The sequence below is a fragment of the Micromys minutus genome, assembly GCF_963924665.1.
Source record: "Micromys minutus genome assembly, chromosome: 8".
Lineage (NCBI taxonomy): Eukaryota > Metazoa > Chordata > Mammalia > Rodentia > Muridae > Micromys > Micromys minutus.
In genome coordinates, this window is record NC_137977.1 from 62,074,610 (window position 1) to 62,088,116 (window position 13,507).

At 42.5% G+C, this 13,507-nt stretch overlaps 1 protein-coding gene across 2 annotated transcripts in view; it reads left to right on the top strand.

Annotated features, from left to right (window-relative positions):
* PSTPIP2 (proline-serine-threonine phosphatase interacting protein 2) overlaps nt 1–13,507 on the top strand; it is a 77,622-nt gene that overhangs the window by 55,396 nt on the left and 8,719 nt on the right. For both annotated transcript variants that reach the window (XM_080919912.1, XM_080919911.1), the window contains exons 6-9: nt 2,259–2,321; nt 11,024–11,122; nt 12,105–12,150; nt 12,305–12,384. In XM_080919912.1, the coding sequence (XP_080776038.1) occupies nt 2,259–2,321; nt 11,024–11,122; nt 12,105–12,150; nt 12,305–12,384 (288 nt within the window). The remainder of the gene's footprint in view (nt 1–2,258; nt 2,322–11,023; nt 11,123–12,104; nt 12,151–12,304; nt 12,385–13,507) is intronic.

Consider the following 13,507-nt stretch of genomic DNA (forward strand, 5'->3'; position numbering starts at 1 on the left):
TTTTAAAAGATGCATTAATTTATTATATATAATTACACTGTAGCTGTCTTTAGACACACCAGAAGAGGGCATCAGATCTCATTACAGATGGTTGTGAGCCACGATGTGGGTGCTGGGAACTGAACTCAGGACCTCTGGAAGAGCAGTCAGTGCTCTTAACCACTGAGCCATCTCTCCAGCCCCCCATCTTCCTTTTTTTTTGACTTTGTAGATGACATAGTTGAGTTTTTTGCATCCTCTGTGTTATCAATGATAAAACACATTCACCTTAGATTTGGTCTGAGCACAAAACCCAAGTCCTGGATGAATATCTCCCCTGCCAAAACACCTTGATGAGAATTGAGACTCACTGAGGTCATTGTGAGTGGATCACCCTGGAAGTGAGGATAGGCACAAGAAGACTTAGGTCACAGTTCCTTAGAAGATAAGGGATGGACCTGACATGCCTCCGAGGTTGTCTTGAGCAATGCATGTCACCTTAGCGACCAGAAATTGCCTGTATGTCCTTAGAATCAATAGTTGCTTTTTAGGATCTTGACAACTTTCAAATGCTGGTGTGTCTGTGAAGACAGGGAGATGTTTGGAAGTGAAGAGGTAGTGTAAGTCACTCAGCACTGAGGAGTGTCTAAAGTAGATGCTATATAGACCTGAGAGATAAGGAGACACATTGGGGTGTCAATTATAAACTGGTGCCAACAATCAGCTTCACAAATAGCAAAGTATATTTTTGGAATAAAAGGGCCATGGCAAAGCCCAGTATTTCTAATTGATCTGCTCAAAAAGCATTGAAAAACTAGCTGTGCATAATAAGGGAGTGAAGCTAGCTCTGGCAGAGCCACCTAGTCAATTACATGAACCTCAGCTCCCTGGCAGATGTGGCCAGGGTCTGCTATGGGTCTTGTGTCCATGTGGGACTCATGTTGGCCTGTAACTGTGTCTGAATTGTCTTCCTCCTCAGCAGAGGAATAGCTACTTCCTGCTCTCTCTCTTTCAGAGCAAGCTAGAAGGTGATTTCTGGGCTCACCTAAGGGAATTTTATTTATCTCATTTGAAGTGAGACCACCCCAAGTATTTTATTTAAATCTCCTGAAAAGCTGCCCATGCTGCCACCTTCCAGCACTGTCAGCTTTCTTATCTGCTGACTGTCTTAGTTGCTTTTCCACTGTGGAGCAGACACCGTGAACAAGGCAAAAAATAGAAGAAAAAGTTTATTGTTGCTTACAGCTTTACAGGGTGACCCATGTCTTCATGGCAGGGAATATGGAAACAGACAGACAGGCATGGTAATGAAGCAGAAGCTGAATGATTACTGTTGTGGTAACAACCATGTGGCCAAGAGAAAGCTAGCTGGGAATGGTGTGGGCTCAAAGCCTGCTCTCAGTGCCCCATGTTCTCCAAACAAGGCCACACTTCTTAATCCTTCCCAAACAGTTCCACCAACGGGAGACTGAGTATTCAAATATGTGAGGCTATGGGGGGCATCCTCATTCAGACCTCCACACTGACTGTGTTTTTTGGGCTCACAAAGTTCATTGCCATCAGGGAAATGGAGATGTGGTACTTACGTAGAAGAGATACTGTGAGTGTGAAACAGTTGCATGTAGCAGTGCTGGATAATGGGAGGTATTTATCATAAGTAATCTATATTATTAATTTGACTAATAAATATCCAGCCATCACAACTACAATGATGACACTGTGCTCAAGGGAAATACATAGAGTTGACCATGTTGGGTTAGATGAGGCAGAGGATCACAGGACAGTTTCAGTTAGCAGTGCTACAAACACTTCCATTGTCCTCTGGCAACTTGCCAAAAAGCATTTGTCATTGAAGGGACACAGAGTGGGGGTTGAGTTCCTAATTTGCCTGTGCTGACATAGCTTCCAGAACAAAGACTCTTTAAAAAAAAATGGTATTTTAACAAAAATTTAAAATTCCTTTCTTGAAACCAAAGTTCTTTGAATCTCTTCACAGAGGAAAGCACTCTGTGGTGATGAGTGTGTTCCCCGTCAGGTTTTTGAGTGTTCAGGGCCGGCTGTGTGACTGCCCAGGTTAGGTGACAAGCAGAGCTATTAGTTGGCTGTGAGTTCTTGGGCAGAGTTTAGCTCTGTTCTGTACTGTCCTCATTGTGTGGCAGGGACACACACAGCTTCTGGGTGCTGTGAGGATTAGACGGGAAACCCACACTGAAGGCTTAGCTCCCACGACGAGCTGTCCTTAGCAGTAACTTGCGGTTTTCATGTACTCTTTTTTACAGACGGAAACTATAATGGATGCTGCCCACAAGCAAAGGAACTCCCAGTTCAAGAAAGCCATGGATGTGAGTCACACCTGCCGCCACCGCCGACGTAATGGCGACATCATCTGAAATTCTGTGCTGTGCATGAGTGTGTCCCTACTCAAGGGATGTCCCAACTATGTCATCTATTGGTACCGTGTTAAGGAAAACGCTTGGCTCTCCTTCCTGTGATGTAGGCCTCAGGAAGCTTGACGATGGGAGAGTAGGTACAACAGTGCTTGGTTTCCAGTTAGCTGGTGGAGACCTCTGTCCTCCCGCATGGCATGGCCGCTAAGGTAGAGTAGCTATGGTTACCAACATCCCTGGCAAGAGGGGACCCAGTAACATTTCCTCATGCAGGAGAGGGAGGTTCACAGAACAGAAAGAATGATCTCAAGTATCTAAGGGCTTCACAAAGCTGTGCTTTCAACAAGGATACATGGACAGATCCAGCTCCGGGAAGGGGCAAACTTTTCTTTTATTTATTTTTTTTGAAAGCAGAGATATAAATTTTATTATACCCCATATGATATCCTTATTTATGAGTTCCATCTGTGAGATTAAAACATAAAATCAGGGCCAATTCAAAGGTGGCACCAAAGACATAAAACAATTTTTTATTGATCAGCAGGGACTCAACTGCTTAGGGACTTGGAACAGTGAGTCCACTAAAGGACTCACAAACACATGGCCATCTTACACTGAATTAGGAAGATGCCATATCTGTTAGGAGCCAACCTTCAATCACAGGTCCTCAGAGAGCTGGTCACAGAGGAATGACTGCTGGGTGGAAATTAGAAAACCCAACTCACTTTCCTCCTCAGTGCAAGCATTCCGCCAAAGAACAGTGATGGGGAAATAGCAAATGGATTCGTTGTAGATGCCTTTGGTAATAAAGCAGCTGTCCCTACCAGAATGATTATCTGAACAGCAGACTCGTTAGACCTGCCAGGATTAACACAGACATAAATGAGTAGTTTTTGTGGGCAAGTAAGGTTTTATTTTTCTTCCAAAAATATTGAAATGTTCACATTTGGATGCGTTGTTTAGTGGGCTCTGTAGTCAGGTCAGGCTAAAAACAATAATTTTCCTAGATTGCTTTTGCACCTCTAAGTGTGGGTATAAAATTTTCATCTGTATAGAAGCAATCTTATAAAGAGGTATGGCTTTTCACACACAAATCCATTCAATAAAAATCTTACTATCTAGTGTGTAGTAACCGTTAAGAAAGAAAAATAAAACTTGAACCTTATCTGTCCAACAGTTTACACTACATTAATGTATTTCACATAATTTTGTACAATATCAGGTCTAAGTTATATCATTAAGACCCTTGAGAGTCCAAAAGGTATCTTTCAAATATATCCTATAAAATATAAAATAGCAAAATCAAGTGACACTCACCAGTATTTTCCTTAGTTCTTACAAAAACACTAGGTGAGAAAAAAAATGCAATTTGAAAAATTAAAGGTATCCCCATCCAAATATTTCACTTGCCATGACAAAATATCCTCTACAATAACAAGAATACAATAAATCCATTCTGATGATGTCAGTTTTAGAACAGTGGTAATCTTGAAGGTTATTCGCGCTCACTCATGGTGGACACTACAGAGAACATCGTGGTGTCCACTTCTCTGCTGTGGTGGTTTCCACTCCATTAGGCACTAACTGTTACCTAGGCATGAATGCAGCCAATACAGAAGAGCATTCCTCTGCCTTCCTAACGGGTGGGGTTGGCTGCAGACCCAAGTCAGGCATCAGAACAGAAGCAGCCTCAAGCAAACTTATTTTAAAATGTTTTTTTATTCTCTTCTCTCCCTTGTATTCTGTTGGTAATGCTTGAGCCTACGACTCCTGATCTCTTTCGTAGGTTCTCTATCTCCAGGGTTATCTCATTTTGTGTTTCCTTTACTGTTTCTATTTCCATTTTTAGACCCTGGAAGGCTTTGTTAGTTTTCTTCACCAGTTCAGTTGTGTTTTTCTCTAATTCTTTGAGGAAATTATTTATGCCCTTCTCAAAGTTCTCCATCATCATCATGAGATGTGATTTTAAATCTAAATCTTGCTTTTCTGGTGTGTTGGGGTATCCAGGATTTGCTGTGGTGGAAGAACTGGGTGCGGACGATGCCGAAGAGCCTCGGTTTCTGTTGCTTCTGTTCTTGTGCTTTCCTCTGGCATCTCTGGTGTTGGTTGGTCTTGTCCCTCCTGAGGGCCTGTGAGCCTGTGACCTTAGGAGAGCACTCCTGGGAGACCAGCTCTCTTCAGGCATGATTTGGGTAAGGAGGGCTGTGGGACATCCTTAGCTCTGGGTGCAGATGGAGACTGGAAGGATCCTTTCTCTTGAACTCAGTTGAGTCTATCTGAATAGATTCAATCTCCTTCCTCTCCAAAAAAAAAAAAAAAAAAAAAAAAAAAAAGGCAGGGCACACTTTTCTTCTGTGCTATAGGTACACCCATATGTTGTCCCTGCTGACCCTTCACTCTTGCTCCTATAAATATCTTCAAACTCAGTAGTTCATTGAGCTAGAGTTGCATGGAATCATCTCTTTGTCTGTTGCTGGTGCCTGATTGGGGGTGAGTGAATGTTTGTTTATCTCTGCTGAAAAAGTTAACATGACACTTGGAAAAAAATAAGACAAGTCTGCTTAAATATTTAGGCCGTGATACAAAATCATGTAACACACACATACACACAAATGCACAGACACAAATATTCACAGATACACAGGCCACACACACATACATACAGAAATGCACACACAGATACAAACACACCTTCTCTCCCTTCCTCTCCCCCCATACATGTACACATTTATACATACAGACACATTTATACATAAAGACACATACACTATTTATCTTGTACTTGAGCCTTTTACCCCATGGCAGTTCTGAATGTTGTCTGTTGCTCATTTTACTGAATGTCCCTTTTGCATTTTAAGATATCCGGAAATTATAAAAGCCCCCTTTTCTTTATCTTAACTAACTTAATTAATTTCCTTTGCTGCCCAGCTAGGGATAAGCTGTTATGGGTCCCATCTGAGCTTTTCATGAGTCTGTTAGTGCTCCATACAACAGAATCTTCTTTTAGAACACACGTGGAGTTTTCTTCTTTTAGATGATGTGTGGTTTGAGTTTGATCCCTAATCCACACGGAGGGGGGAGAGAGCTGACTCCTATGGTTACACTCAATGGCATGGCGTGCGTTTCCCGGACCCACAGAGCGGCTCACAACCACCTGTAACTCCAGCACACCCTTAAAAAGGATTTTTTAAGGAGTATTTTGATTTCTCCATAAATCCTTATCGAATTATTTTTATTTTAAGTATGTGAGTATTTTTTTTCCTGTGCATATGTACATGACTATGGGCATGGCCGGGTAGGCCAGAAGAGGGTCTCAGAGTCTCAGAGCTGGAGCTACAGGTGGTTGGGTGTGAGCTGCCATGTGGGAGCAGGGACTCAACCTGGGTCCTCTGAAGAGCACCAGTGGTCTAACCACTGAGACCTCGCTCCAGCTTTTCTCCATAAATTTAAAAAAAGGTGTGTGTGGGGGGGTGGAGTTGAGGGAGGGAGGGAGAAGATGGAGCGGCCCTCCATGCGTGCAGTACACTTGTGGAAGTCAGAGGATAACTTTCAGTAGTTGGTTCTTCCTCCCATAGCGTGGGTCTCAGGGATCTAGTTGAGGTTGTCAGGCTCTGTGATGGGAGCCCTCAGCTCTCTCCATAATTCCTTCCTCCCTGCTGTGTCTTGTGAAATACACACGACACAAGACTTCCATTTGAGACAAAACATACTTGTCTGGGTCTGCCTTATCTTGCTTCCTGTGATCTCCAGTCCCACTCACTTTTCCTGCCCAGAAAAACACAAGTGTATTCTTTCTTAGAGTTGAGTAAAGCTCGTCTGTAATAGGTCAGGTTTTTACATTTTCTCTATCCTCCCATTTGCTGATTGTCGGGTCAGGGTTGTACGTTTCGGTTCTTTTCTGTCCTTCTCCCTTTTGCTTGTCATTGTTTCTAGTAATGAATCTGTGTCACTCAGTTGTTTTTTCTTTGAGATAAGAAGTCATTACTGTCACTGTTTTAAGATGTTTCCTTTGTCTTTCCTTCTTAGTAATTCAGTCTAAAGCCTTGGGTGCCTTTAGGATTCTCTTGATTGGAATTTAGTTACCACTAGTCTGTAGGTTATATCTCTTTTAAAAAGTTGGAACCTCCCCAGTTCCATCCTCAAGTGTATTTTTATTCCTCTTCTCTTCCAGGATTTCAAGTCCACGAGTACTGGCTTGCTCCTCTTTGTACAAAAGGTCCTAGAGGCTCTGTTAAATTCTCTCAGCCCCTTTTCTGTCTTCAATGACGGTTACTTTTGATTGCCAATGTTATTGGATTAAAAGTACCAAGTGTATTGATGACATTTGCCTTGGAGTTTTTCTGTGAAGGCCTTTCCTGAGAGGCGGAGTCAAGGATGAAGGTCCAGCCCTGAACATGGTGGGTCTGAATTAAAAAGCGGGAAAGGGGAAAGACAGTTGAACATGAGCGTTCCCTTTCTCTGCTTCCGGTCCAAGCTGAGAAGTGCCAGGCTCTGTTGCCATGGACTCCACTGGACCTTCCTGGCCATGATGGACTGTGACCCAAAGTAAACCCTTCTTCCCACCAGCTGCCTTTTAGTCACCACCATGAGAAAATACCAAACACACTCTTGCTCACACGGGGTGGTGTTCACACCTTGATGTTCCTTTAGCCCTGTCTCCTCTCTTCTTCATGGGGCTTCTGTGTTTCTAAGCTACCTTTCAGTTCTGAGATGTCCTCTTGGGTTCTTTTTATCGTCTCTTTCTTTGCTCAGCTTCTCTGTAGCCTAGCGGTGCTGTTTTGCTTCGGTTTGTTCGGATGTGTGGTTGTAGAATTACCTTTGAGGTCAGGCCATTTTAATATGGATCAGAATTTGTTGGTTGCTTTTGTCCATTCCATTTGATATTTTTTTTCTCCTAACTCTTGGTTTGAGTGATATTCAGTTGATTTGGTATGTCTATGGAATCATAAAATAAGCCTAAGGTTATGTAAGCCATGCTCAGCTGGTTTCCCGAGATAGTGCTCTAGCTGGAGGTGAGGCAAGGGCCTTATTACTGTTATCTGGGGATAAGAGTTCAACTTCCCCTCTGGCCACCCCAGAAGCCTGACTCTGCACTGCTCTAACCCAGGATGAGAGGGGCCTGATTACTATCAAGTAGATCAAGCAGCAGTAAAAGCCCTGGTTCCCCACATGGTGTCCAGTGATTCTCCTCCCCCATACCCCCAAGACGAGATACTGTAGTTCCTGTAACTGATGGTTCCTCAGCAGGGCAGCTGGTGTCTCCAGTAGCCTGCTATACAGATGACCTTGACCTTGAACTCCTCACTGTAGCCTGGTATACAGATGACCTTGACCTTGAACTCCTCACTCAGGTGGCCTCTTCCCAGCCGGTCGGTTCTTTATCAATACTACTCTTTTAAAAGGGAGGTTTTTTTTTTTTTTTCAATATATATTGGTCATAAATAGGCTGTTGTTCAGTTGCAGGTTGCAGGCTATGTAAGCTCCAGGTTTGATCCCCTAGTACTAAAACGTCAAAGAAAATCCAAGATATCCCTTGTAGATTGTAAAATATAAATGTTTGGAAGCTTTCATACATTGTTTATAGGTTAAAAAGACGTGGTTATGATCATTTTGTTGCATAAAATCACTTGATAACTATTTTGTATCAGCTTGAAAAAAATAAAAGGTATTCAATAGATAAATAGGTAAAAGGCATGAAATAGAAAATGTACCACTTTAGTAATGACAGAAGACAAGTTGTAAATAACATAATAGCCTAATGTCTTAATTGGGGTTATTCTTGCTATGGTGAAACAACGCAGCTTGTTGAAGATGAAGGGTTTGTTTGGCTTACACTTCCCTATCGCTGTTCATTACTGAAAGAAGTCAGGTCAGGAACTCAAACAGTGCCAGGGTCGGCACCACTCACAAGGGGCTGGGCTGTGCCCCATTACTCACTCACTAATCAAGACAATGCCTTACAGCTGGATCTTATGGAGGCCTTTCCTCAACTGAAGCTCCCGCCTCTTAGATAAGCACAGCCTTTGTCAAGATGACATAAATTAGCCAGCACAAATAACATCTTAGTGTGAATACTGAGAAAGATAAAGCATGCTGGCTGTACGTGCTGTTGGTAGGGAAATACAGACTTTCAAGTTATTCCTGGGAGAATTAAATGCTGCGGCCATTTTAGAGAAAGCCTGACAGACTTACCTTTAAAAATTGACTATTTTAGATTTATTTTCATTTCATTCCACACATCATTGTGCATATAGCATGGCATGCATGTGGAGATCAGAGAAAGTTTTAGGGAGTTAGTTCCCTCTTTCCACTATGTAGGTTCCAAGAATCAAACTCCAGTTGTTTGGCTTTCAGCAAATGCCTTTACCTACTGAGGCGTCTTGGCAGCCCAGCTATACATTGCTTTTTTTGGCAGATACTCACACTTCTATGAATTGATCCTGTATAAAAAAGTATATTACTCAAAACACAGAATATATTATGCCTAAAGAAAGGGGAACAGATAAAAATTTTATGTAGAGAAATAACATATATGCTAAAAACATGATAGCACGGCGTATAATACATTTTGTAGCTGTATTCATCTATAAAATGAATTAAATATGTGTATGTGCTTTACAACTATCAAAAGAGTCATAAGGTGGGTAGAGTGGTACATGCCTTTAATCCTAATACTTGGGCGACAGAAGCAGGAGAATCTCTATGTGATTGAGGACAGCCTGGTCTACATAGTGAATTACAGGCCAGCCAGGGCTATATAGAAAGACCAGTCTCATAAAATCTAATCAATCAACTAACCAACCAAGGAAACAAAACAAACCATCACAGAACCAGTATGGTGGTACCTATATGTAATCCCAGCAACTCAGGAGTCAGAGGTAGTGGGGTCACGAGTTTGAGGCCAGCCTGGTTTACATAGCAAGTCCAAAGGCAGCTTGAACTTCACAATGAGACAATGTCTCAGAAAACCAAGGGCTCAGGTGTAGCCAACTGTAGAGTGTTTCCCTAGTAGCGCAGAGGTCTAAGGTCCTCCTCAGAACCACAAGGAAGTGGGGAACAATAGCGATCATGCTCAATAGAGAGAAGTGGCTCTAAGATATTGTGTAAAAAGGAATTGTTACATGGCTCTTTTCACATGATTACCATGTGTTTTTATAATTACAAAACCCAGGACCTTACTATTTCCATACACAAAACTGTATATGATAACAATGTAACACAGAGCATGTAGAGAAAGCCTATGAAAAGCTAACTCCATTTAATGATGGAAAGTTAGCTATGAGAACTGTAGGGAAGTATGTATAACAGCGGCACAGACTATCTCTTCAAAGGGGCCACCATTATTTCGACAATTGAATGTTGTCAGTTTTGTGGGTTTAACTTCACACGTCAATGTGTGATATTTGTAAAAGTAAAGTTTATGTTTTATCTTGTTTTCATATGCCTTTGAAGATAAATATATGCTATACACATGATATAAGAATCTTTGCTTTATAGGTGGGGAAATCAAAGGCACAGAGACACTAATTTATGAAAAAAAAAAATCCACAACACAGATAATGGGGAGGCTAGGATTTGAACCTCTGCACTCTGGTTCTCACACTTGATCCCTGTTTCACAGGCAGCCACAGAGGAAGAAAACTAAGAAAAGACTTGTATTTTTGATTGGGAGCTTAATCTCTGGTGGCTGAGTCATGTCTCCAGTCAAGACAGAACATCTTTATTCTTAGTCAAATTTAACTGTCATATTTATTTATTCACCGGTTGTTTGAATCATAGCTTTATTAGAGTTTATGAAGTGATCCCATAAATATCAGAGTTTTTGAAGTTTTCCCATAATCCCAGCTGTAAAACTGGCATAAGATAGACCAGAAGTCTTTAAAAAAGAAACAAGGGGCCAGGCATGCTAGTGCATGCCTTTAATCCCAGAACTTGGGAGGCAAGGCAGGCAGATCTGTGTGAGTTCGAGGCCAGCCTGAACTACAAGTTGAGCCCAGGACAGCCAGAGCTCTGTTACACAGAGAAACTCCATCTCCAAGCAAGCAAGCAAGCAAGCAAGCAAGCAAGCAAGCAAACAAACAAAACTGAACAAACTCGAATATACTAAAGTGAACGAATGATGGCATTGGCCTGACTCCCAATGTGCATGGCAGTGGCTAGAGACGCTAGAACATATTGATGCCTATTTAGAAGGAGGGGAGTTGGTTCCTGTGACCGCGTGATTGCACATAGACTCTAAGGATTATGGATGTTACATAAATGTTGGGTTACACATTTTAGAAGTTATGTACATGGGTTGCATATGATCATATTGTACTGTATAATTGTCTATTTCAAGAATAAAGAGAAATTATAAAAACCAATCATATACATTCCAAATCCCATCTCTTAGTCATTAGAGCTAGTGTATCCTGCCAGCAATTGGCAGCTTTATTCTCTTTGGCCCGGGGCCACTTTGCGAATAGTTAGGGCACTGATGCGGCGAGCGGGTGGGGGGGGTTGTCTTTTCTCTGAGTGCCTGAGGGCTAGTGGAAGTGGAGACTCCAGCACCAATCAGAGCTTGGTTGGTGGGTGTGAACCTGATCTGGAGGTCTGGGTCAGTGGATTTTCAGATTTTATACCCTGCTCAAATGTCCCCATCCTCTGTTTACACAAAGGCCAAGAAGACTTATGAGCAGAAGTGCCGGGACAAGGATGAGGCAGAGCAGGCTGTCCACCGCAGCGCCAACGTGGCCAACCAACGGCAACAAGAAAAGGTACACAGCAGCCTAGAACCCGAAGAGTCAGAGATTCCCTCGTGTCAGCTTAAAGCCCACTCTGGGTTGGGCAGGGTGTACACGCACAATACTCTCTAGTTCTCAGAAGTGCAAGGCAGGAGAGGCATGAGTTTAGTGCCAGACTGGGCTGCACAGTGAAACCCCATCCCTCAAAACAAAAATAAAGCTGACCAAGAAGCTTACATAATTTAAAACCAACCAACCAACTAACCAATCAACCAACCAAAACCAACAACAACAACAAAACCCTCTTATATCCCAAGTCTCCTTTGGCTCTAGTCTTCAGAACCAGAAAAGGCCCTTATAACATTTTGAGGCTGGGGAAAGCACCCCAGAGGCTTAGTAATAGGAAACAGTGGTTAGAATAGGAGGCTTGATGATTGTATCTTCAAAACTCAGCTCCTATATTCTTTGTTGACAGCTGCTTCTTGAGGGCAAGCATTATACATTTAATAATATAACTGGAATAATAATAATCTCAATAAATTAAACAATAAATGTAATAGCATGGCTGTAGTGATGGCTCAGTAGTTAAGAGTTTTGACTGCTCTCGCAGAGGACCTGAGTTCGATTCCCAGAACCAACATGGCAGCTCAAAAACCATCTATAATTTCAGTCCATGGGTATACGATGCCCTCTTCTGGCCTCTGCAGGAACCAGGCAAGAACATACATGGAGGCAAAACACTCATACACACACAAAATATTTTTTAAAATTAAAAATAAATTTAATAACATATAATCTGAATATAATATTATCTACAGCTTGAGGGCAGGAGACACACCTCTAAGAAGACATAGGATATCTGTTTTCTGATGAGAAGTTTGAAGAATAGAGATGAAAGATTTGCTTCTGAGGACTGAGACCAGACTTTAATTTCTCTGTTGTTGCTTTCAATTGTGTTTGTTCATGAAAGCGGGATCAGCTTCCCCTAATCTCTTTCTGGTTTTGGTCCTCACAGCTTTTTGTGAAACTGGCCACTTCAAAGACTGCAGTAGAGGATTCAGGTGAGGGGGGACATTCTCTGATGGATGGGGAAGGTTGGTTGGAGGCTGTTTACGCTATTCCGAATATGTAGGATTAACAGGCACCAGAAAGAATAACTACAGTTTAACAAGCCTGTCTAGATCCTAAATCTAGCTACCCTTCCCCACACCGCAGACAAAGCGTACATGCTGCACATCAACATGCTGGAGAAGGTCCGAGAAGACTGGCAGAGTGAACACATTAAGGCCTGCGAGGTAGGTACCTGGAACCGGAAGCAGCTGGACCGGAAGCAGCTGAGACCGGAAGCAGCTCGCGATGGAGCACATCTTCCTTGTAGAACCCGGGAATTAGTTCATTTTAGCATGTTGTATTCCATTCAGTCACTGAGTATGAGGGCAAGTTAGAAATCGAGCACTGACGTGAAGAACGGAAGGGATCGGAACAATTTCCTCTCATCTTCATCTTTTTGTCTTCTTTCTATCCTGACCTCACTGTCCAGGTCAGTCCAAAGGTTTAGTGTAATATTTGGTTAGCCCAGGCACGAGACAGCTGCATCAGTTAATGGTGGGCTGAGCATTGTAATTACTCTGAGAGTCTTGCCTGTACTTGCCGGGTTCAAGGAGAGTACACAGACCTCCCTAATTTTCAGGAGGAAACAAAAGATACAAGCTGGAAAGTTCCTCAACTTTCTGACACCAGTTTTTAACAGTGTCCCAGCAGAACTAGAATTATCTAAGGATTGGGTAGAAGTGTGGATTCTCAACCCACTCTAGGCCTCTGTAGTCAGAAACTCTCAGGTTAGCAGCCAAAAGTCTCTGTGAATTCAATAATTAGCACCACTGAGTCACAGTCATCCTTAAAGTAGATAAAGGAGCTGTACTGCTCCCTGCCCTGTCCAGGTTTCATGCTGTCCAGCTGGCCTTTTCTCTATACCTTTGACACAGTCTGCTCCTCCCCTTGAAAAAAGATTTATTTATTTATTAATTATACATAAGTAAACTGAGGCTGTCCTCAGACACATCAGAGTAGGGCATCAGATCTCATTGCAGATGGTTGTGAGCCACCATGTGGTTGCTGGGATTTGAACTCAGGACTTTTTGGAAGTGCTCTTAACCACTGAGCCATCTCTCCAGCCCCAGTCTGCTCCCCTTTTAGTTAGGAGAAAACTCATTCCCTATCTGTCCTTGTGCCTGCCTGTCTCCTGCCATCTCGGGCTGGTGTCTTTGTGGATCTGTGTGTGTATGTATGTGTGTTTCTGTGTGTCTGTGTTTATGTGTGTGTGTCTGTATGTCTGTGTCTCTGTGTGTGTCTCTGTCTCTGTCTCTCTCTCTCTCTGTGTATGTGTACATACTTGATCACAGAGATATGTTCCCAGCC